The sequence below is a fragment of the Lygodium microphyllum genome, chromosome 12 (genome assembly GCF_053477565.2).
Source record: "Lygodium microphyllum isolate KBCC chromosome 12, Lygodium_microphyllum_v1.1.10, whole genome shotgun sequence".
Taxonomy (NCBI): Eukaryota; Viridiplantae; Streptophyta; class Polypodiopsida; order Schizaeales; family Lygodiaceae; genus Lygodium; species Lygodium microphyllum.
Genome location: NC_141146.1, coordinates 89675290 through 89700565, shown reverse-complemented (window position 1 = coordinate 89700565; position 25276 = coordinate 89675290). Strand labels below are relative to the sequence as shown.

The 25276-nt window shown below is 44.7% G+C and overlaps 1 protein-coding gene across 3 annotated transcripts in view; it reads right to left on the bottom strand.

Annotated features, from left to right (window-relative positions):
- Positions 1-25276, bottom strand: part of VTC4 (Inositol monophosphatase family protein) — a 94208-nt gene that overhangs the window by 27605 nt on the left and 41327 nt on the right. The window contains exon 13 of one of the 3 annotated variants that reach the window (XM_087689710.1): positions 8056-8102. The exons of the other annotated variants lie outside the window; for them this stretch is intronic. Within the exon in view, the coding sequence (XP_087545836.1) occupies positions 8071-8102 (32 nt within the window). The 3' untranslated portion in view covers positions 8056-8070. Of the gene's footprint in view, positions 1-8055; positions 8103-25276 lie in introns of those variants that run through there. 3 annotated transcript variants of the gene reach the window in all.

The following is a 25276-nucleotide window of genomic DNA, read 5'->3' as shown; positions in this document are numbered from 1 at the left end:
TACCCAAACCACTTGGATCCTTTGTGACCCATCCACCGAGAGACACTTTGATACATTACGTAGAGAAGCCGAATGAGGACAAAGTGTATGTAAACCCTTATATCTCATATGATGAAGAGGGTAACCCCATCTTGATGGATTTCAAACTAGTGCCGATGATGGAGTTAGGCAAGGGAAGAGATAGAGGTTTGTTGAGAATCAGCAATAACACTCACTAAAATAGCCTCTTTGTATGAAGCTTCAGGACCAAGGATATGCAGGCTAACCTATCCCATATGCACAATGGTGCCTACTGCAGTTTTCTACTTTCCTATAAAGAATTGTACTTGCTTCCTTTTCTTAATGGAATGATAGTACTCTTTTCTTTTCAGTGAAGTGTCAATGTCATTGTCCACATACACAAGATTGTGTTTATGAGTCCAAGTCTCAATCTTGGAACCTAATTCACTTGTGTAACAAACAGTGTCTTTTCCATCATGAGTCCACACTTCTCCTTCCATCCTCCATAGCTTCCTGTTTTGCCATGCTCTAGATCCCGCATTTCTCACATGGTATCAGAGCCCAGCTGGGCATGGCATTGCTTCTCCAGCCTCTCTTGATTCCTCTCAACCTCAATCTAGCTCAATGTCAGCTCATGACTTCATCTCCCAACTCTACTCTCACTGAAGCTTCCATGGCAGCCATAGCCAGCAGCACCCTGTCAGATTGAGCTGCTTATATCTCACTCCACAAGTCAAATCTCTTGGAGCTTCCTTCTGGAAAAGTATTCTCCAACTCACAAAGCTTCCCTGTATCACATCAATCCAGGACGTTTGACCATCTGAAGCTCAGGATTGTGAAAATTCTCAATCTCTGCTCTGTGTCTACCACAGCCAGACATGACCTACCTCACTTGGAGCTTCAATAACTTCTCAACCATGCCATTTCAACTCTTGATTTCTTCTAGGGAGTTGTTCTTCTACTCAAGGCGCTTCATCCTGGCACAAAAATTGATTACATTACTGCGCCCTGACCCCGTCATTGCACAAATTTGTCATCGTTGTCCTGAACTGCGCCGAATCTGTTCGAGCTTCCTGCGTGCTTCATACAGTCCATGATCTTGACGATTATATGGGGCTTTGATAGCTCATGAAGTCAGCTTCCTAGGCATATAAAATTTTTTGAAAATGATCAAGTGTAGCTCCTGCAATCTGAGAAAAACCAGGCCCCTGTCTCAGAAACCCTAATTCCACCATAGCCAAAATTTCTCAAGCTTTTTTTTCCTCAGTTTTTCTTTCTCCTGACACTCAACCCAAGCCTCTGTCACTCTAATCCATTGACCCAGCATCAAATCAAGGAGGGGAAGGACCTAAGAAGATTGAAGAATGACCGAACTATCCCGAACAAGAAGAATCAAGCTCAACATCAACACTGACATAGTGTGTTTTCACACTGTCATTAACTATGTCTCTTGACACACTGCATTCTACTCTTCTACTGATAAAATCTCAGAATTCTGGTGTTGATTTGCTGCTGATCTTGCAACCTCAACATGGGAAAAGACTCTCCAAATGCTCGATTCAAAGGAGTCGGGTTTCACACCTGGCAAACCCGCATCAAGCTCATCTTGATGAAAAAGGGTATCTGGGCCATCACAAATGGCAAAGAGAAGAAACCTCGGGACACGGACCTTGCAACTACTTGGCAAAAGAATGATGATAGAGCTCAGGCCATTATCAAACTGGAGCTAGACGACAGTTATATCCACCATGTGGATAACTGTGAGACCTCACAAGATACATGGAAAAGACTTGACACCCTGTTCGGTGCACAATCTAAATCATCAAAGTATGGTCTCCTGATTGAGTTCTTGAGGCTTGAAATGAAGTCCAGCACATCACTTGCCACACATCTCAATTACATGGAAGGACTCCTAACCCAACTTGCAGGAATCAACATTAAAATGGATGAAGATGTTGGCATCGGTGTTCTACTTAAGAGTTTGCCTCCTGAATATAATAATGTATCAACAACTTTAATCAACATGCCAAATCCTGAACTTGTTGATATCCAAGCATCACTATTAGAAGAAGAAAAGAAACTTAAAAGCAAAGAAGAGCCCAGCACTTCAAAGGATGAACAAATGTTATATGTAAACAACAGATACAAAGGTAAAAAGGAACCGCTCTTCTATGACTTCTGCAAAAGGACCGGACATACTGAAAAGTTCTGTCATGCTAGGAAGAGGTCCCAAAAGGCCTATCTTGCAGCTGTGAAAGAAGAAGAAGACCATGGACCAAAAGATGAAGATGAAGATCACCAGGATCGGAAGGACAAGACTCATCAGTCCTTCTACTCTCATAACTCTGATAGACTGTTTTAAAAGCCTTGTACTTCCTTGCCCTAATGCTTCCTACCATAAGCTTTGTAAACTCCTTATGTAACTTGGCATTACAGTCCCTGTACACTTTGTGAGGCCCCTGTTACAGCCTCTGGATGTCCATCATGTTTTGGTGCCCACACTTAGCCTTTTCTGCAACAGCCTCTAGTGTCTACCATGTTTGTGTTGTGCCCATACTTTGCAGGTGGTTCTCATTACAGCCTCTACACACTTTGTGCCTTTCTAGTTGTGATTGAGGAGGGGTGTTGAGAATCAGCAATCACACTCACTAAAACAACCTCTTTGTATGAAGCTTCAGGACCAAGGATATGCAGGCTAACCTATCCCATATGCACAATGGTGCCTACTGCAGTTTCCTACTTTCCTGTAAAGCATTGTACTTGCTTCCTTTTCTTAATGGAATGATAGTACTCTTTTCTTTTCAGTGAAGTGTCAATGTCATTGTCCACATACACAAGATTGTGTTTATGAGTCCAAGTCTCAATCTTGGAACCTAATTCACTTGTGTAACAAACAGTGTCTTTTCCATCATGAGTCCACACTTCTCCTTCCATCCTCCATAGCTTCCTGTTTTGCCATGCTCTAGATCCCACATTTCTCACAACGTCTAGGAGGATAGAACCAAGAACCCATTGCATGTTGGACTTGTGGTCACCTAGGGCACATCTCATCTCATTGCCCCAAAAGGGAGTAAGCCAATTGAGACAAGGCTGACCTGAGATGTCCAGAGTGTAGGATCACACACTTGTACACTAAGTGCCCTAGGCAAAAAACGTCCACTAGTTCAGTAATCATACCATCCATACCATTGGGACTATTCAGAGTTTGGACACTTGATGGTGAGGCCACACCAATCCCGTTGAATGTCATGATTGGAGTACAAGCAAAGAAGGCTAGCATTTTATTATCCAAACCTAGCAACCTTGATGTAGCTTCAATAGGAAATAAGAGCTATAGGAGGAGGAAAAGGGCTGAGGCGAAGGTTACTCTCAATACAGATAACATCACAACATTACCCAAGGGGAAGCAAGTCATGGATGTGGAAGTGAAGACATTTTCTCCTAAGACAACAGAAAAGGGGAATGCCAAGATTGGGAAGTATCCCGACCTGACCCAACCAAATGGCCTCCTTACAAGTCTCAATGGTTGCAACATACTCGATCTCTATAGTAGAAAGGGCCGTGCATTTTTGCACCCTAGATATCCATGAAATAGCACCTCCAGCAAAAGTGAACACATAGCTAGAAGTGGACTTCCTACTATCTGCATGTCGTGCATAGTTAGAGTCAGTGTATCCCATGACTCTTGAATCCTAGCTACCATAACATATGCACATATCAGTAGTGTCCTTCAAGTATCTCACAATACCCTTCACGACATCCCAAACCATTACAAGCTTTCTTTTGTACAAGCATGGGTCCACAACACTATGGCTGTAGCCTTGTGACTGCATGAATGCATCAAATTTGTGGTACTATTCCCTAGGTGTTTGCTTCAAGCCATAAACACTTTTCCTCAATTTGCACACTAGGTGTTCCCTACCAGGCTCTACAAAGCCCTTAGGTTGCTCCATGTATATCCCATCATGCAAGTCCCCATATAAGAAAGCCAACTTGACATCCAATTAATGCAAGTACAAGTCACAAGTCCAAGTCAAGCTGTGTAGCCAAAGCCAAGACTAAGCGTAAGGGTGTTCATCTTAATCACATGAGAGAAAACCTTATCAAAGTCAACACAATGCTTCTACTTGAAACCCTTTACCAATCTGGCCTTGTATGTTGGCCCTTGGGGTGTCCAGGGGTACTTTTTAGCTTGTATACCCACTTGCAAAGCAAAGCCCTCTTGCCACTAGGCAAGGAAACAAAATCCCACGTAGGATTGTTATGCAACTAGTCAATCTCAGATTGCATAGTTCTCTCCCAAGAGTGATTGTCACCCGTGTGTGCATAGCCTCATCATAGGTGAGAGGCTCTCCTGTATCTATAACCAATACATAATTTATGGAGGGCTCATAACGGCATCTATCTCTAGTAGAATGCCTCAATGCAAGCTGTGCTGCCTATCCAACATCCTATCTAACATCCTGGCCATGAGGATTGGCTATTGGTGCATGCTATCTAGTTGGCTGTGTGGGAGCAAGGGGCTTCTCCTAAAAGATAACCCTACATATCTCAACAACTTTCTCAGGCTGCATATGCAGTTTGTCCTCATGGAACACAACATCATGGTTGGTTGTGGATCACTTTCCATGCCTACAGATCCCAAAGATGATATCCCATCTCACCTGCATCTCCACAGCCAAGGAAAATGCATTTCATACTTTTAGGATCCAGCTTATTGTGTTTGTCCTTGGGCACATGGCAAAAGGCCTCACATCTAAAGATACACAAATGAGCATATGAGGGAGGCTTTTCTGGTCATACCTCCTCTGCAACCTCGAAGTCAGTACCATTGCAAGGTGACTTGTTAATGAGATGCACAATAGTAGAGATTGCCTCAGCCCAAAAATGTTGTGGTAAGCCTACTTGGCTAAGCATACTGTGGACCCTCTCTTGGATAGTCCTATTCATACACTCAACCATACCATTATGGGGAGGGGTGTGAGGGGCGGTCAACTAACGCTTAATACCTCACTTGTCACAAAAATACTCAAAGGCATGTGAGACATACTCACCCTAGTTTTCGGTCATTAGGCATTTTAGCCTATGCCCAAACTAGTTCTTTGCTAAAGCAAGCCAACGCTGAAAGACTACCAAGGCATTAGATTTCTACTTTATGGGATAAGCCCAAACCTTACGTGAATAATCATTAATAAATGTGAAAAAGTACTTTACACCCCCCTAATGATGACTGACAAGGCATGGGTCCACATACATTTGAATGCACAAGAACCAAAGGCTCACCCACGCATGGAACACCAGACTTTTTATGTGAATTCCTAGTCTGCTTCACATATAAACAATGATCACATGATTGAAAATGCGAGTTGTCAAAAGGTGGAAGATACTGCAAAGCACTAAGCATTTTCATTTCCTTAAGCGACATATGCCCAAGATGAGCATACTAGAGAGATACACATGGGATAGAACAACCCATTGACAAAACATGGTTAATAGTACCATATATAACCAAGGGGTAGAGGCTGCCAGACTTGGCACCTCTTGCAATAACAAGCTTGCCACGAGTTATCTTCCATGCAGAATCACCAAAGCATATATGATAACTTGCATCATCAAGCTGCCCAATAGACATAAAGCTTTTAGTCAGGGTGGGTACATGATGTACATTATGCATAACAAAAGTGCTACTAGAGGGAAATTATAGAGTGACATCACCAATGCCAACAATAGCAAGAGACCGATCATCACCTAAGCACATAGTACTAGATACTCTGCGACAGGTATGAAACCACTCACAGTAGGGGGTCACATGAAAATATGCACCTAAATCCAAGAGCCAACACTGTGCATGCATAGATTGAGCCTCGGTTAGTTGAGAGGCATCACATGAGGTATAGTCACCATCAGTCTTCTTAGGTTTCATGACATTTATCTCCTCAATCTTTACATTGGACTTTATAGGTATAATGATGCAATCATTAGATTTCTCATGTACTTTTTCTTTCCCCTTTTCTTTTGTCATTGTGCATCTTATGACACTATGGCCGTATGTGTCCTACTTTTCCACAATAATGGCATGTAAGATTAGACTTACATCCATGGGGCTTGTTGCATCCACATGACTTAGACCGAGACTTTTGAGAGTCCTTCCCATGACGATCATTATCTTTCTTACCACTTTTGCCACTTCTAATAGATAAATCATGTGAACTCTGAGAAGCATCATCATTTTTCTTGTTAATTTCTTTAGTTCAAAAGAGCACACTCTACACCTTTCACATTTTTCCCATCAAGTTTGTTGGTATAGATCGCAATGTGAAATACATTCCTAGACTTAGGTAAAGTGCCAAGTAGAAACAAATGATGTAGATTATCTAGAAACTCAATACCCTATTGAAGTAGATTCTTCATGATAGAATGAAATTGGCTAAAGTGAGCAGACAATGGGGTCCCCTCCTTCATTGCGAAGATCCATCAACTATTACATTTGCGAAGCAGGGCTTTACTTTACATAATGTTCTTGAATCTTTTCCCATATATTCCATGCACTTTGATCTTCATCTTCAACAACATTATTGTGGACCTCTTTAGAGAGTGATAAAATGATAGTGGACTTGTGTAGTGCATCTAAATTAGCCCAATCATCATCATCCATGTTCTCAGGTTTAATACCTTTGTTTCTTAGTGCCTTAATCTACAATTTCTACACCAAAACCTACCATATTTGAGACTTCTGGTATCCATAGTTGGTGCAGTCAACTTGGCAATGTTAAACAAAGTTGTATCTTTGAGATGACTAGCCATAATGAGTCAAATAGAGGTAGACAATGCAAAAAACATCCTATTGTAATTAGCAGTAAACATGCCAAAATCACTGCCAAAACAAGCTAAAAATAAGAGAAACTACTAAAATGACCAATTGTCCACCAAATAGTACCGAAAGTACATCAAAATGGCATGTTAAGCTAAGTAAATACATCACAATCCACATAAAATAGCTTGCTATAATAAATCACATTAGTGAGAAAAAGAGAGCAAACAATGAGCTAACAATGATCAAAAGTCAAGTATGAGTGCCAGGTTAGATCTTGCATGAAGTGGGCATGTAACAAATATAGTAGTAGCCAAGAACCATGAGCCAAACACCCAAATGTTTTAGAGTAATCGATGTCCGTAGAAGGATACAAGCCCTAGTATAAAGAACTTAGAGAGTAAGCCAGGCTAGGTGTAATTGATAGGACCTGACAAAGGTCAGTGTATGCTCAAAGACAAGATGGATCAAATCAGCCCAAAATCATCTAATGCAGACAAGTATCTATCAAGAGTGTGGACATGTAAGAGATCCTAGTCTCATCTCCTCAAGAAGCTTAATTGCATAAACCACAAGCTTCTGCAATATCCAAAGATAGCATGAAGCTCCCACTGGCAAAAATATTGATGTCAATAGAGCAACATGTGAATACATAAGGCATCATGGAGCCATGATTGTATATCAACGAAGCATCCAGACCAAGGGATTGGTCAAGCATCACCTATAACATCCAGTACATCATTGAATAGTCAATGTCAAATCTCTAACAAACCAAATAAGCATCCAAGAGCTCCAAAGCCCACCAACTGAAGGTCCAAGTGGCAATCAAACATAGACAACATAAGAAGTATGCATTTTTGACATATGCGTCAAAGTATGTACTGAAGGGTCAAGCATAGACCATAGACATAATGACTGTCACAAAGCATGCCACTATAGACCAATGTCAATCGAATGCCAACCAAGAGGGAGCTCAATCAAAGCTCAAAAGGCATTCTGAAGAATACAAGACATGTGCCAATCTCTGTATAAATCCATGTAGTTGTATGAGTCAACCAGGAAGCACCTGTGACCAATAGGTAGAGCATATACTAACCGAATAGGCATCAGCCTTGGTTATTACATCAATAAATTCACTATCAAACCTGAGTAAATCAGTCCTCAAATCAAGCTCAAAGCCACCTCAAATCATGGGCATATGATATACCAATGTACTAGCATCAATGGTACACATCCGTAGTGCATATAGAACACCCGAATCATAGCCAGAAGCAATAGGCATATAAAATCCCTGTTAAAAGAGGTTCAAGTGCTGATATATATAGCAATCAATACACTATCAAACCAAGCTATTTCAGTATCAAAATCAACTCCAAATCTAATCCATAACACAGGCATACCATTCCCATACATGTAGACATCACCTCAACATAACTGGGCATCATAAGACTAATAAAGCTAACCACAGAAGCATCAAATAGAGTACTATCTTGTATTTCCAGCCAACAAATCTCAACCAAAATAGAGAAATGAAGTTGTTAAATCAACTCTAAGCAATGATATAGCATCCTTGAATATATAAGCATCAACCGGGCATAATCAGGCATCATCCAACCTAGGCAATGAGTGTAGACATCAAAGATAAGTGCTTCCCTATTTCATGACAGTCTGTGGACTATTATAATAGTCCAAAATTGAAGCTTAGCACTCAAATCACATGCAAAGAGTGGAAGGATCAATGTTAAGCATCAAAACCAAGTGTATAAGTGCTTGTATAGTTGCCCAACGAAGAATATATGCTATAGGAGATGAAAAACGTGAGTTCTTGCTGAAAAAAGGGGCTATTTCACACAATGTGATATTGTACTAGCAAGTGAGGGCTATGGGGGGCTTCTCCAACTTGCTAGAGAAGGCTCAAAGAGTGCCCAAGAAGAATGCAACCGCGATAGGAAGCTCGAACGAAGTGGCTATGGCTGCCAACAAAGAGATGACTGATATAGGTATTCGAATGGAAGTTGAGAGTGTGCCAGACCAAGCTCAAGCTTCCAACATTGTGCTTCCACTTCAAGGCTCTAATACCAGTTGAAGGGAGGTGAGCTCTGAAGTGGAAACACAAGTGGGAGCAAGAGCAAGAGAGAGAGATACACACACAATGTGGGAACTCCAACAGTCACAATGTGTGACCAGCCTTCTCATTATTCAAATGTCACTAAAAGAATAAAGAATGAAGTAACAATGATGGGCACCCACTGCTTGCAGTGTGCAAGCGTAGGTGTGGGAGCTTTTGCTCAACCGCCAAGACCCACGGACTGCTTATTGCTTCAAGCGCTCCAAGCCGAGCACTAATGGCTACCTCTCACATAGCCGTCGCACCATCCGTATCTACGTGTGTAGTGAGCTTACCTCCGTGCCGTTCGAGTTACCTCCTCTCCCACGCACTTCGGTGGCTCCATGATCCAAGTGCAAGCTTCAAGCAAGCTCCATCCTCAAGCCCCATGCTCCAAGCTCCATCACCGCGAGCAAGAGAAGAGAAGAGAAGAGAAGAAGATGGAGAGCTTCTCCACCCCACAGTCCCTCACCCTCACACACTGACTCCCTCATACTCTCACACTCCCTCTCTCAAGCACAAGCTCAAGCAAGCAAGAAGAAGAAGAGGAGAGCCACTTTTTGCCACACACAAGAATGAGCTTCTCATTCACTTTTCAACTTTATATACAAAACCCTAAATCCCTTTTGGGCGGTCATCCCCTTTTCCCTTTTTTACATGGCTGGCCGTAGTCTAAGCCCTTTTTCCATTGTCCTTCTATCTTCCTAGCTTCCTTTCCGCTACCCATCTATATTTACAAATTGCACGGGTGAGAGCCCGGCGCTCCTTGAATTAAACCGCGATGCGCTTGCGCTCTTTTACACAAGTTTTGTCTTGCGCTTTTCCTGGTGCGCCTTTGCCTTCCATTTCTCTTGCCTTGGCCTTTGTCTTTGTCTTTGTCTTTTATTTCAGCTTTTCGGATTTTCCATTGCCTGGCACTCTTTTACAAGATTTCAGGGTACGCCTTTGTATTTTAAAATGCACCTTTCCCCTTTTGCAGTTGCCTTAGACTTTTAAGGTTGCCCTTGCGCTTTTGGCTTTTTCTCCTCTTCTTTCTTTAGTCGAGCTTTCTTTTTTCCGCCTTTGCCCTGCATCTTTTTTATTTCCTTTTGCTTTCTTTGTGTTGGGGTTAACATTACCCCCCTCCTAGATGAGTGCCAGTCCCATGGCACTCACCGTCATAGGTAGCAGGCAGTAGCACGCACTGAAGACGTGGGTGGCAAGGACGGTTGTGGTTTGTTTTGGGGGAGTTCTGAGGTTGGTGCGGATGAAGGTCGTTGGGGGCACTGGCTATTCCGATTGGCTTGGTGATATGATTGTTGTAGGTGGCAATAGGGCGACTCTTTGTTAGGAATGGCCACTCATAGCTGGCATGGGGATTGGTGTGCGTGGCATGCTCCTGGTTGAGTTTGCGCATGATGACTCTCTGGTGATTGTGATGATGGAGTGAAGGACAAGAGTTTAGAGTTGAACGTTGATGGAGAGTTGACGGCGCTGCTGTTGGAGACTTGAATACCTGCAATTGGAAAACCTCTCAGGTGATCTCTCCCTAAGGGGTAGTGCTAGTCATCTTAGCGTGCACAAGACATATTTTGATGAGTTTGGGAGACAGGTCAAACTCTAAGCAAGCTTGGAGTATTGTCCTGCACTTGAGGACCCAAACTATGTATAGAATTTCATGCATATATTATGTGAGTACTCGTGCATACTTAGATATTATGTAGGTAGAAGACCGCGGCATGGTGGCTCATAACGTCGTGTGGATGAAGTAGAGTGGTCCATGGTGGAAAGAAGTACATGTGAAGGTGGGTGCGACATCCTGTGCATTGTGATTGTAGACGTAGCCGGATAGGGCCCAGGGATAGTGTATGAGCCGTAGATGGGAGACATTGGGCCTGTGGATGGGGACGGTATACTGTTCATGGCCATTCATGCAGGGTGCGCCCCAAGTGATTGCCATGGGTTTAAGGCAGAGTGGAAGTAGGAATTGTGCGAATGGTTCAGGGTAACAGGTCTAACCACAAGAGAGACAAGCTCCCCAGGGCTGTTTTGCCCTTGATGTGCCCTGAACTATTGTGGGTGATGTTAGGGGACTGGGGGAGTAGGGACGGAGCCAGCTGACCAAGGTCACTGGACACAGCTAATTTGAGGACCCGTAGGTGCGGTTTTTTTTTTTGCCACAGTACAACCATTGCAATATGCGGAGGCTATGAGCCTTTCCATGGGTCGGAACATGTCAAGCCTCGGAGGCTCAAGAAATGGATATGACCGGGATGATTTGGCCCTAGCCTCGTTGTTAGGGGAGCCGTTGTTGCGATATCGGTACGATTGCAGCGTCCCCCATCGCGAGTGTAGAGCTTGACCCAAGAAGTGAGTGTAGCCCATGACTACGCATTGGTTCGTGCGACGTGGGCACTTGCAAGGGTGATTGTTCGCATTCAATAGCATGACTTTGTTGAGATTAGTGCACGATCATGGTTTTGTGGTGACCCAAGCGTTGAACACGTTTGCACGAATACCTATGTTATCCTGCATCCACTTGTCATGTCGTGAGAGCACATGCTTGATTTCGTTAAGTAATTCAGCAGAAATAGTTATGTTAAAACATGACTTTTCGAAATGCTATGATGTTAATTGCAATGCCCATGCAATTGCTTGTCAAAATTGCGGCATAGATTAGCGATAGGCAGAAGAAGTTGTACAAGTGGGGAGTTGCCCTTTTACCCATCAAAAGACAAAAAGTTAGGTCCTGATAATTTGTCAAGCTGCTTGTACATCATAGGGGCTTAGTCAATTTCTACTAGGCGGGGCGAGTCTGATTGGTTAGGCGATTGGGCTGGTGCTGGTGCGGGATTGTCGTGAGGTCGGGCAGGGCACATGTCGGCCGGGATATGGATGGTATAGTCCGGGCCACCACCATTTCCAAAATGCCTTTAAATAATTCGTTGAACTCTTCCCTGTCCCTGGCTGCCTTTCCTGCCCTTGGGCATCTAGTGCTTGAGCGCTCGTGGGGGATTTGTGCGACTGGTGTTGCCACAGCTTGCACGCTTTGCTGAGCTTCGACTTTCCTGGTCCGAGGATTTTTAGGCCTTCGTCTAGGACGGTACCATTTAGGTCCACGTTTCTTTGCATATCTCTTGAGAGTGGGCACATAGTGCACCGGCGGAGGGGTGCATGCCGCATGTTCCCGTCGTCCGTGAAGAGAGTCTCTGCACGCCAGCTGCCCGTGGTTCTCCATGTTTTCCTTCTGGGGGCTTGCAAGATGCAATCCAAGGGTTAGGCCTTGATACGGAATAAGATTGTTCGCATAGGAGGGATTTCAATGTGGATTTTCAAACGCATATGACTAGAAGAGAAGGTTCAGAACATGTTATACTCGTTGTAGAGGGATGGCCCCCGTAATGGTGTCCATTTAGTCTCTAGCTACTAGCAGATCTTGACTCACACCGAGTTACATCGGTTTTGGTGGTCCTGCATTTGGGAGGGCTCATCCTTGAAAGGATAGGCTGGAAAGGGAAAAGTGTATAGAGAGGGACTGCACCCTTCTTTCATCATCAGAGATGTTGGTCATGGCTTTCCATGGTGGCAATGCGAGGTGCATGCCCCTTGCCCGGAGGTGGACATAATCATGTGAAAGGGGGACCGGACTAGCCTAGTCTGTTGGTCCCGATTCTTCTGTCTGTGCTTGACTTTTATTGCTTGTGTGTGTTGATAGTGTCTATACAGGGTGACACAAAAATCATTGTTTATATATATACATTTTTACGAATCCCTGTCACTTCACGAGGATAGAAACCAATTATAGAACTCGGGATTGTACTGAAGCGTGGCACACGCATCTAGTACACGTGGCAGCTTACTCAATACTGATAGATATTTTGCTACATCGAGTAGCATGGAACCTTGTCCGAGTCTACTGGCGACATGTAACTCCTCCTCAGTGAGAACCTTATCAAGCAGAGGGTTTTCTTGGCTTGGTTCAGCCAAGTCCATGCCCCGAATGGCAGTCAGCATCGAAGGGAAGTTGGTGCCACATAGGTTGGGTCTCTTTGGGATCACCATTTGGCCAATCACTCCTCAAAGACTGTCATGATTTGGGCTCCTAGTTCGGCCATTGCAATGCGGTTTTCACACCAACGCTGTTCAAACCGACTTCGGCCTTCTGACAGTCGCTTTAGTTGCTCTATCTCTAAGAGATTTGGTTGGCAGAGCGCCACATTGAATGTGACAGTTAAGCACAGTTCGTCGGCTTCCTCGCCCGAGATGAGTAGCAAGCGTTCGTGCATGAGCCTGCTATAGTGCTCGTCGAGATGTTCTTGCTCTTCCCAAGATAAAGGAAAGGGCAAGTATTCTCCGAGCTCCTCTTTAGGGAATGCGCGCATGTCTGCCAGGACATAGACACGTGCGAATGCCTTGAGCTTGGCATCCAACTCAGCTAGGCATTTTGCAACACTTCTATGTTCAACGAGAGCTTTCTCGATTGCCATCTCACGCAAGGTTTTAGGAGTTTGCCTAGGCTTTAGCATAGTTGGGGGCTCAGGCCTAGATGAGCAAGATTGGTCAACGCTAGGAGTGCTCTTGCGCTTGGGGTTTCCATGTTTCTCTTGGGGCTTCGTTATTGCGTCATGTTTCTCTTTGGACGTGACTGGTATGAATTTGTCGCTCTGTTGTGATAGCATTTATCTCCACTCTTGATGGGTCGATGAGAGTTCTATTGTCGATGGATTGAGTGTTGAAAGCAACTGTTGATGGCAACAACTGCTTTAATTTTTCAGAGCACACGGATGTGTTTGAGGTTTCACTGCTATTAGGAGAGACATCAATGGGTTCATTGGTGGATGGACTTGATGCTTTATTCCCCAGCTCTCCAGCGCTCTTGGTCTCAATGCTCTTGGGATCCATGACCACCTATAGCTGCTATTGTTTGCGCTGTTTTCTCCTCTTTCTCTTGGTCAGTGGAGGCATATCTCTCAATGGTTCAGGACCTTGGACTAGGTCAACCGTTGTTGTGCCTGGTTGGGCCTTAGCATTTCCTTTCTCTAGTGTGTCCTCATGGAACATAGCCGCGGCCCGCTGAATTGCCTTGCTAGGTTGAGTGGTTTGATACGTCATCTCCTTGGCCACATCTTTGAGGGGTTTCTCCTTGAGCCTAGGCTTTAGGTGCTTGGGACAGATTGGAGTTGTCAAGGATACTGGTTGCGGCACCTCCTCCACAGGTAAACTACTAAGGACACATTCCGCAAGGGGCATTGTCACGGCCAAGGGCTGTGACTGCTGTGATCCCTGATTTGAAGTAGTAGAAGCTAGTTCAATGGACTTGCTACTATTGGTGGATTGTGGTGTCGAGTCCCTAGGGCAATCAGACGTGGTTGTGTCTTTTGTTGTCCTCTGAGCATTTACCTGTGTAGATCGATCCTGAGTTGATCCAGTCACATTGGGTTGCATGGCCATATCCTTGGGTCGAGAGCTACGGCTAGTGTCATGTCTCCCCTCTTGGGTGTTTGGAAGCTTTGATGGAGATAGAGATTGGGAGTGAGCCCCCGCCATTGACGACTGTTGTTGTGCTTCTTGGGTCCGTTTGGGAAGAGAGGACGTAGGAGACCCAGGACTCTTAGGCGGACCTGGCACCGATTGAATGATTTGCTCGTGATTGTTGGAGGATTCCGCCATTAGCTTTGCTGAGCAGTCAGCCTTATCATGAGTGATGTTGTGCCTGTGGTGCTCATTATCCTCTTGGAAAGTCAAAGGCTCCTTGGGCACTAGTGGACCTTGTGCACACTCGACGTGTACCTCTGATATCTGCTTGCTAAGCATGCTAGGCTGAGGATCTAGTTTTTGATGGGTCGTGTTCGGTTTCTTGATTTCAATTGTGAGGGGCACAATCACTCCAATATTTTTGGTTCGAGTCTTGGATTTTTGTTTAGGGTTCCTCCCATGCCTCGTTGCTTTTGACCTAATTTGGGCTTCTGACCGAGGTGGTTTAGTAGGGGGTTTTGGTACCCAAATCCATCGATTGCCTGCATAATACCCTTGAGCACGAAGCAATGCCTTGGATATCCATTGTGGCGTCGTGCTAGCTCTCCATTGATGCCTTCATCTATAAGGCTTGGGCTTCTTTCGTGATCTTCTACGATATTTGTAAGTCCAAACCCTATCCTTGGGCTTGTCTCCTAACCTCTTTGTTTCAAGTATGGCCTCACTCACTGGTTCTCTCCGTTCAACCTACGCTTGTATCAACTCTTTCAACAACTCCTTGGTCTCATTACTAGGCTTGCTTGGTATGTCAGAATGCTCCTTGCCCTTCCTCGAGGTTTGGGGAGGTCACCCTTGCTAAAAGTCGTGATTATCCTCACACATGGTAGTGCTAGGTGTATCCTTTGTGCTATATAATCGGCTTCACACTTCGTTGCCTTTTTGAAGGGCCTTCCTAGGAGGATTTCCTTTCCAAAATTCTCGCTATTTGGAGGAACATAGAACAGGACTGGCAAGCTTTCTGTTTCAATAGCTACAAGGATTTTGCACTTCCCTAGAAGTGCTTGTGGGTGTTCCCCGTAAGGATTAAGAGTTGCATCAGTCGGTTTGAGCTCTGGTTGACCTAGTAGAGTCCAGGCTTCGTAAGTTAAGATATTGAAATCTGCTCCTTCATCAATGAGAGCATCAACACAATGCTCTCCTTTTGCGGTGAGTTTGACCCTAAGATAAGCAGGTGGCGCTATGTCTTGATCTTCAGGGTCTTGGTTTATAGCTTCAAGCCTTCTGATACATGCCTTTGAGTCCCTAGCTGCACAGTCAGATGTGGATTCCCTACTAAGATCTTAGGTTGTCTGTGCAGCGCTGCTCAAGGTACACCTATCGTCAGGATTAGCATGTCTAGTCATCCCTGCATTGGTAGCTTGATGATGTTGCATTCTGCTTTGACTAGACACAGTTTGAACACAATATACATGTGTCCTTACAGCGTGGCCTTTTTGCCCTTAATGGCTAGATTGGCCCAATGAGGTTCTAGGGTCTCTGTTTGTCTCTATTCGGGTGCAGGCTTTTGGTTGCTCCTTTTCAAGTGCGAATCCATGCTTGTGTAGAGCCATTACTACCCGAGGGTCTAAGTCGGAGGGCCTGTCTCACGGCACGCGTTTTCTCTCCAACCTACTTGGGGGAGGTGCAGAGGGGGCAGAGCCCCCTCTGCGGGGGTCCGGGGGGCAGTCCCCTCCCCAGCCCGCAGGGCCGTTACGCAAACACCATGTGCAGTTTGGAGGATCGTTCAGCCAAATCTTGAACCACTTGCTCGAAGTTTTGGCCTAGTGGTGGATCTATGATGCGCCTTTCGCTCTATGTAGCCTGTGGGTCAATTTCAAGGTTCAGAGTCTTTCTAATTCGTTGTCTCGTTCGTTTTTGGATCCAATCAGGCTTTTCCACTCAACGGTTCGCGTCTAAGTCCCTGGTCTGGCAACTGCCTACTTCTAACTGCTAAGTTGCGCACTACGATTTTGCCTATTCCATGCGCCAGAATCAAGTTCTGAGCGTTCTAAGGGCTTTCGACAGTTCGCGCTACTGAGTTTTAGCTGGGTCAGGTTAAGTTTTTTGAGAATTTGGTGAAACTGCACACTCGGCCCAACTGGTTCAAATTGCATGGTCTGAGTGCCCGATTCGACACGTCTGAGGGCCGAGTGGGAAGGGCCGTATGTAACTGTCCAAATGCCAAATTCGATCGGTCTAAACTCGGGTGTTCAAGGGCCGAGTAGGAAGGGCCGTATGTAACTGTCCAAATGCCAAATTTGGTCGGTCTGAACCCGGGTGTTCGAGGGCCGAGTAGGCCGAGGCAGGAGGGCCGAATGGGCTGAGGCCGAGTTCTGAGGTAGTCCGAGTGCTCAATTCGAACGGGCCGAGTCCGAGTGGTAGTGGTCAAGTGGGTCGAGTTGAGCGGTCCAAGGGCCGATTCTAGGCCTCGGACCAGATTAGCCATCACTCGGACACGCCGAGCGCCGCGCGTTTCTTCACCGAACCTCACGAAATTCGCCGTGCCGGGTGCTGGAGGCCTTCCCCCTAGTCAAGTAGCTCCAGATCCATCCTACTCATGTAGGGGAAGGTGTAGAATTACCTGGGATGGCCAAATATCTCTCTGATGCCAAGATCGAAGCGGATCCCCTCACCAAGCTTTCCTCTTCTCTCTTGCTCTCCTGAAACCCTGCAGTGCACAATGTGGCCTTTTTTGCCACTTTTGGCCCTTATACCCCTTCCCGGGTATGGTATTAATACCCCTAATAGCTCACTTGCCGATCTTAGGCATCACAAGCGAGTTTTTTACCACTTTTTCACGATTCTTGCCCTGTTTTTTGCCCTGTTTTGCAACAGTAAACCCTAATGTTTATTTTCTTTCTTTTTCTTTGTTTTCTCCTACTCTAATGCATCCAAATCACAAAGTAAATACCTACACTACTCCATCTCACAACATCAATCTCAAAAAGCAAAAATCCTACTTCCCAAGGAGATCGAATACCATCTTCAACCCCCTCAATTCCTACCTATCTCAAGCACCGGTTCGGAGGAAAACCCTTACTTCGATGCTCGATTCGAAGCACGCAAGCGCTCAAGGCTTGAATCCATTGGTCTCAGTACAACGGAACCAAAATGTGGGAGCTTTCGCTCAACCGCCAAGACCCACGGATCACTTATTACTTCAAGCATTCCAAGCCAAGCACTAATGGCTACCTCTCACATAGCCAACGCGCCATCCATATCTACGAGTGTAGTGAGCTTACCTCCATGCCGTTCGAGTTACCTCCTCTACCGCGCACTCCGGTGGCTCCATGATCCAAGTACAAGCTTCAAGCAAGCTCCATCCTCAAGCCCCACGCTCCAAGCTCCATCACCGCGAGCAAGAGAAGAGAAGAGAAGAGAAGAGAAGAAGAGAGGAGAAGATGGAGAGCTTCTCCACCCCACGGTCCCTCACCCTCACACACTCGCTCCCTCATACTCTCACACTCCCTCTCTCAAGCACAAGCTCAAGCAAGCAAGAAGAAGAAGAAGAAGAAGAAGAAGAAGAAGAAGAAGAAGAAGAAGAAGAAGAGGAGAGCCACTTTTTGCCACACACAAGAATGAGCTTCTCATTCACTTTTCAACTTTATATACAAAACCCTAAATCCCTTTTGGGCAGTCATAATGCACATACAACAAAGTCATGATACACCTTAAGTAACCCTATCAATGGTTATTTATATCGTAGTTAAAGAATTTGTAACACTAATGAAATAATTACATCATGGACTCTAAAAAGTACTTTTGATCAAGCACATGTAAATATAAAGTAGGTGTGAACTCTTTTTAGGGAATTGGGAATTACTATTTGAAAAACAGGCTTGTCAAAATCAAGTCCAAGAGCAATAAAATCTACATTTTGTGTGTAAACTCTTGAGACCTGATGCTTTGTATCAAAACTAGGAGAAAATTATACATTTTTCTCATATTTTCAAGTAGGTTTCAAGAATTTAATTTTAGCATAGCTAGGGGCTCAGGCCTAGACGAGCAAGATTGGTCAACGCTAGGATTTCTTATGCTCTTGGGGTTTCCATGTTTCTCCTGAGGCTTTGTCATTGCGTCATGGTTCTCCTTGGATGTGACTGGTATAAATTTGTCACCTTGTTGTGATAGCATTGTATCCACTCTTGATTGGTCAATGCGAGTTCTGTTGTCGGTGGATTGAATGTTGCAAGCAACCGTTGATGGTAACGACTGCTTTGATTTTTCAGAGCACACGGATGTGTTTGCGGTTTCACCGCTATTAGGAGAGGCATCAATGGGGTCATTGGTAGATGGACTCAATGCTTTATTCCTCAGCTCTCCAGCGCTCTTGGTGTCAATGTCCTTAGGGTCCACAATCACCTGTAACTGCTATTGTTTTCGTTGTTTTCTCCTCTTTTTCTTGGTCAGTGAAGGTGCATCTCTCAACGACTCAAGACCCTGGACTAGGTCAACCGTTGATGTGCTGGGTTGGGCCTTAACATTCTCTTTCTCTAGTGTGTCCTTATGGGACATAGCCTTGTTGTGAGGGTACAATTGCCTCCCTTTTTGGAGAGTCTAGCTCTTCCCTTCTGTTTAACTCCTCCAGCCTAGACTTTAGGCGCTTTGGAAGTGTTGGAGCTATCAATGAAGTTGGTTGCGACACCTCCTCCACAGGTAAACTACTAAGGACACATTTCGCAAGGGGCATTGTCACGGCCAAGGGCTGTGGATTGCTGTGATCCCTGATTGGAAGTAGTAGCAGCTAGTTCAGTGGACTTGCTACTATTGGTGGATTGCGGTGTCAAGTCCTTAGGTCGATTGGAAGTGGTCGTGTCTTTTTTTGCCCTTAGAGCATTCACTTGCATAGATCGAGTATCAGTTGACCTAGCCACGGTGGATTGCACATGCATATCCTTAGGTTGAGAGCTAAGGGTGGTGTCGTGTCTTGCCTCTTGGACATTTGGAAGCTCTGATGTAGGTAGAGATTGGGATTGAGTAGCCGCACTTGACGACTGTTGTGCTTCATGTGTCCGTTTAGGGAAAGAGGGTGTAGGAGACTTGGGACTCCTAAGTGGCTCTGACACTAGCTGGGAGATTTGCTCGTGGTGGCTACTAGATGATTTTGCTATTTGCTTTGTTGAGCATTTAACCTTGCCATGAGCAATGTTGTGCCTATGATGCCTGCTATCCTCTTGGGGAATCAAAGGCTCCTTGGGCACTAGTGGCTTTTGCATATCCTCAATGATTACATCTGATATCTGCTTGTCAAGCACGCTAGGCTGAGGATCTACCCTCCGATTGGTCCCGTTTGGTTTCTTGATTTCAACCATGAGGGGCTCGGTCACTCCATTATTGTTGACTTGAGACTTGGTTTTTCGTTTAGATCTCCTCCTACGCTTCTTTGCTCTTGATAAGATCTGGCCTTCAGTCGACAAGGGAGGTTTAGCAAGGGGTTTTGGCACCCAAATCCATTGGTTACCTGTGTAATACCCTTGAGCACATAGCAATGCTTTGGATATCCATCGTGGCATTGTGCTGACCCTCCATCAATGCCTTCATCTATAAGCCTTGGGCTTCTTTTGAGGTCTTCTACGATATTTTAAGTCCAAAGCCCGTCCTTGGTATTGTCTCTTGACCTTCTTGTTTCAGGCATGGCCTCACTTACTAGTTCTCGTTGTTCGACCTGTGCTTGTATCAACTCTTCCAACAAGTCCTTGCTCTCGTTAGCAGGCTTGACTGTTATGTCAGCACCCTCCTTGCCTCGAGGTTCGATGAGGTCATCCTTGCTAAAGGTTGTGACTATCCTCACACCTGGTAGTGTCAGGTGTATCCTCTGTGCTACATAGTCGGCCTCACACTTGGTCGCCCTTTTAAAGGGTCTTTCTAGGAGGATTTCCTTCCTGTAATTAGCACTATTTGGAGGAACATGAAATAGGATAGGCAAGCTTTCAGTTTCAATTGTCGCAAGGATTTTGCACTTCCCTATGAGTGCTTGTGGGTGTCCCCCGTAAGGGCTAAGAGTTGCATTAGTCGGTGTGAGCTCTGGTTGGCCTAGTAGGGTTCATGATTCATAGGTCAAGATATTAAAATCTGCTCCTTCATCAATCAGAGCATCGATAGTATGCTCTCTTTTCACGGTGAGTTTGACCCTAAGATAAGCAGGTGTACTATGTCTTCGTCTTCCGGGTCTTGGCGTGTAAATTTAAGCCTTCTGACAAATGCCCTTGAGTCCCCAACTGCACAACCAAATGCGGATTCTCCACTGATGTCTTGGATCGTTAGTGCAGTGCTATTCAAGGAGCATCTATTGTCAGGATTGTCATATCTAGTCATTCTCGCTGTTGTAGCTGGATGTTGTTGCTTTCCGCTTTGACTAGATGCAGTCTGAGTGCAACATGTATGTGTTTTTGCAGTGTGGCCTTTTTGCCCTTGTTGGCTAGATTGGCCCATTGATGTTCGAGGGTCTCTGTTTCTCTCTGTTCGGGTATATGGGCTTTTGGTTGCTCTTTTGCAAGTGAGAATCCATGCTTGTGTAGAGCCATTACTACACTAGGGTCCAATTTGGAGGATCTATCACGACGTGCATTTTTTCTCCAACCTACTTGGGGGAGGTGCTGAGGGGGCAGAGCCCCTTAGGGTCCGAGGGGGTCAAAGATGTGAACAGGGTGGCCAGGACTGTCAGGCAGGTTCAAAAACCCTCTATTTTAAGTTCTGGTGAAGTGGTCTAATTGTGAAAATCGGACAGGGTGGTCCGATTGTGAAAACCGGACAATCCGATTTCTACTTTGGTCTGATTTCCCTAGTCGGATAGGGGGGTCCGACTCCTACGATAGGACGAGTGGCGCTAGGACCAATGGTCCGATTCTTAGACTAGGAAAAGTGGTCCGATCCTTGCAGTTGGTCCGATTTTGAGACTAGGACACGTGGTTCGATTTTTGCACTGGGTCTGACTGCTGGAATTGGATCGGACGGGGTGGTCCGATTCTAGCAGTTGGACGGGGTGGTCTGATTCTCACAGTCGGACAGTCCGACTCCAGAAATTAGGTGGTTCAATTCTGGGAATCGGACCCAGACAACTTGGTCTGACTACGTAGACGACAGCCTGCGGGTTGTGCACGATGACTCAAGCTCAGCACCTACTCCATGGAATCATCCAGTGCCTTCCAGATAGGTGCAAAACACTACAAGGTAATGCCAGACATACCTGGAATCACTATGGTGCTCGAATCAAATGGCACTCCAAGAATCTGTCCCCCTATTTCTCTGTTTCCAGCAGCAGCAAAACCCTTTATGTTTTCCTTCTTTTTCCTATCCGAATCTTAACCTAATGCAACAAAAATCAAAAACAGAGATGGAGATGGATGGTCCTACTCTAATATTCAACAACAAATCAAAATACTTACTTGCTCTAAGGATTAAAACCTCCTAAATATCCTAACTATCTCGAGCACCGGTTTGGGCTGCAAACCCTACTTCTATGCTCGATTCGATGCGAGCGGCGCTCGAGGCTCGAATCCGTCGGTCCCGGCAATGGAACCAAAATGAAGAGCAGCTACAGAGCTCTACCTCGAGACCTACAGACCGCTTATTGATCAAGCGTTTCAAGCCGAGCGGCCATGGCTACCTCTCACATAGCCGACATGCAATGCCTACCTTACGGGTGTAGTGAGCTTACCTTGATGCTCGATCGAGTTCCCTCCTCTCTCTTGCACTCTGGTAGCTCCACGATCCTTACGGCAAGCTCAAGCAACCTCAAGCCCTCTCCGTCAAGCTCCATTCTCCATAGCCGTGCGAGAAAAGAGAAAAGAAGAGAAGATGAAGAGAGAAGATGGGGAGCTTCTTCCCCACGATCCCTCACTCTCACACACTCACTCCCTCACTCCCTTGCACTCCCTCAATCCCTCACTCAAGCACAAGCAAGAAAGCAAGAAACAAGAGAAGAAGAAGAAGAAGAAGCTTTGGCCACACACAAGAATGAGCTTCTCATTCACTTTTCAACTTTATATACAAAACCCTAAATCCCTTTTGGGCAGTCATCCCCTTATCCCCTTTTTTACATGGCCGGCCGTGGCCTAGGCCCTTTTTCCCATTGTCCTCCTATCAAGCCCCTTCCTTCCTACTGCCCATCTACCTTTACAAATTGCATAGGTGAAAGCCCGGCGCTCCTTAAAATAAATCATGCTGTGCTTGCGCTCTTTTACAAAAGTATTGACTTGCGCTTTTTCTTGTGCGTCTTTCTCCATTATTTGGGACTTTTCTGTGCTTCTTGTGTTTCTAGATTTTCCTTGTGCGCCTTTGTCTTCCGTTTCACTTTTCCTTTGCCTTTTTCTTCTGCTTTAGCTTTTCCAAAATTTTCACCTTTTTCATCTGACGGTTAACACCTGTGCATCCACGTGGCCTCAATGGAAGTGGTTAGAGGCTCCAGGGGGTGCCCAGGGAGGCCCACAACAAGCCTCAAGTGCCCAAATGCAAGAGGGAGCAAGATCTAAGCTCCAAGGGTTTGAGTTATGGCTGCCCTGATTGACTGCAACCTGAGAACTAAATAAAAGCACTAAAATAACACTTCAATACCTCTGTAGCAATGCCTTGACGGTGCCTCAATAGGCTGGGAATGTGCTCGGGAAGCTGGGGAGTGACGGAAGCTCGAGAAGGTCGACAATGGCTACCGACAAGGAGACCCAATGCTGTAGGTATTTGAATGGAAGCTAAAAATGCCACGAACCAAGCTCGAGAAGTCGGGAAGCCTTGCTCTGATAGCAGTTGAAAGGTGAGAAGGATCGAAGCATGCTTGGAAGTGAGCTATGGCGGAGAGCAAGAGCAAGAAGAGAGAGACACACAAATGGGAACTCCGACAGTCACAATGTGTGACCGGGCCTTCCTTTATTCAAACTGTCACTAAAAGAATAAATAATAAAGTGACGGGACGGGCGCCCGCCACCTGCAGTGTGCAATGGTGGATACTGACAGTGTAGTAATACACGGGCGGCTAGGCAGAGGTGCCTTTATCCCCAACACCCTGATTATCATGTGGCCCGATTTAAGACAAGGTGGATAGGCAGTGGGTTCACTTTGCTATATGGAGATCAAGTCAAGAAGAAATAGTTTACAACAACTTTGTAGGGCAAAGCCATGGATTGGTCTAGTAGCTATGGCATGGTAGCATTTAACACATATGATGCATTAAAGACTTCATTTTTAGGCAAAGTTCAGAAAGGATAAAACTCTCAATGATATATTAAGAAAGATTAAGAAGATAAGGTAGAAGGATATGATGGTTGAGGATTATGCTCAAAAGTTTAAGAACATGCTTAACATGTTGATTATTGTAGATGCACCATCAGTAGAGATGTAGATTACTTATTTCATTATGGGTTTGAGGGGTAAAATCAAGAATCAAAACACTAATGTGGAAATTGGTTAGAATGATGGCAAAGTTTTCAAGAAAGAGGAAAGAGGACCTCGATTATCATGTGGACCAATTTGAGACAAGGTGGATAGCTAGTGGGTTCACTTTGCTATATGGAGATCAAGTCAAGAAGCAATAGTTTACAACAACTTTGTAGGGCAAAGTGATGGACTTGTCTAGTAGTTATGGCATGGTAGCATTTAACACATATGATATATTAAAGACTTCATTTTTAGGCAAGTTTAGAAAGGATAAAACTCTCAATGATATATTGAGAAAGATTAAGAAGATAAGATAGAAGGATATGTTGGTTGAGGATTATGCTCAAAAGTTTAAGAACATGCTTAACAGGTTGATTATTATAGATGCACCATCAATAGAGATGCAGATTACTTATTTCATTAAGGGTTTGAGGGGTAAAATCATGAATTGAATCACTAATGTAGAGATTGGTCAGAATGATACATTAGATACCATGGTAAGAGCTAGAGAAGGCTTGGTAACTTCTCGATCAAAGATCCACAAGGATTAGGATTCATTAGATTCAAATTCAGACTCTGATGCAAGTTTAGATTTAGACAATGACAATGATTTGGATGATGCAGAGTCTAGTAGGAAGAAACACAAGAAGAAGAAAACAAAATCACGTTTAGCAAAGAACATGAAGAATAAGACAAAATAGAACTAAGAAGAAGATAGGATGACAATAAATTTGATAAGAAGATTCAGCTGAAGCTAAAAGACTTAGGCCTTTTTGAAACCAAGTGGAAGGAGAAGTTTTGTGACATATGCCAAAGGTATGGTCACAAAACTAGAACTTGCTGGTACAACCCCAATGTCCAAATGGCACAAAAGATGCCAGTGATGCAGCCTAGGCCAAGAGGTATTCAGCTAGCTAGAGTTAATTAGGTGATTACAAACATAATGACTTAGAGGCCCTTTAGAGGATCTAGAAGAATGCTGTCAAGATAGCCACATGAAAATTTCCAAGCATAGCAACAAATTACTCAAACAAGAGCATGCCATTATTGTGGAGGTCAAGGACATTTTGAAGAACAAAACTATGAATTATGGGCAAGGCATAGGACCGAGAGAGGAATGCCAGTAGCAAAGATCTACAATGGCAGAAGACCTACAAGAGCACCTCATCAACATAATCCACTTGCCCTAGTAGCATCAGTCGACCTGATAGAGCTACCAAATCAAGATGAGTAAGGGCAACCTCCTAAAGGTGTAGAGACTATTGGCTATGGGAATATTCATCAAGTTCAAGATTTAGGAAGAGAAAATGAGGTGTTACGTAACTTAAATGATGTAAGCATGCATGTTCAATGTGATTGTTTTAATATTGCATTAAAGTAGAGAAATGTTTGAAAGAAGCTATGGTGCTAGCTGTTACTAGAAGTCAAGCTGGTTTGAAAGTTGACAAGCAAGAATAAGAAAAATCTAGGAAGCAGGCAACTATGCATGTTAGAAA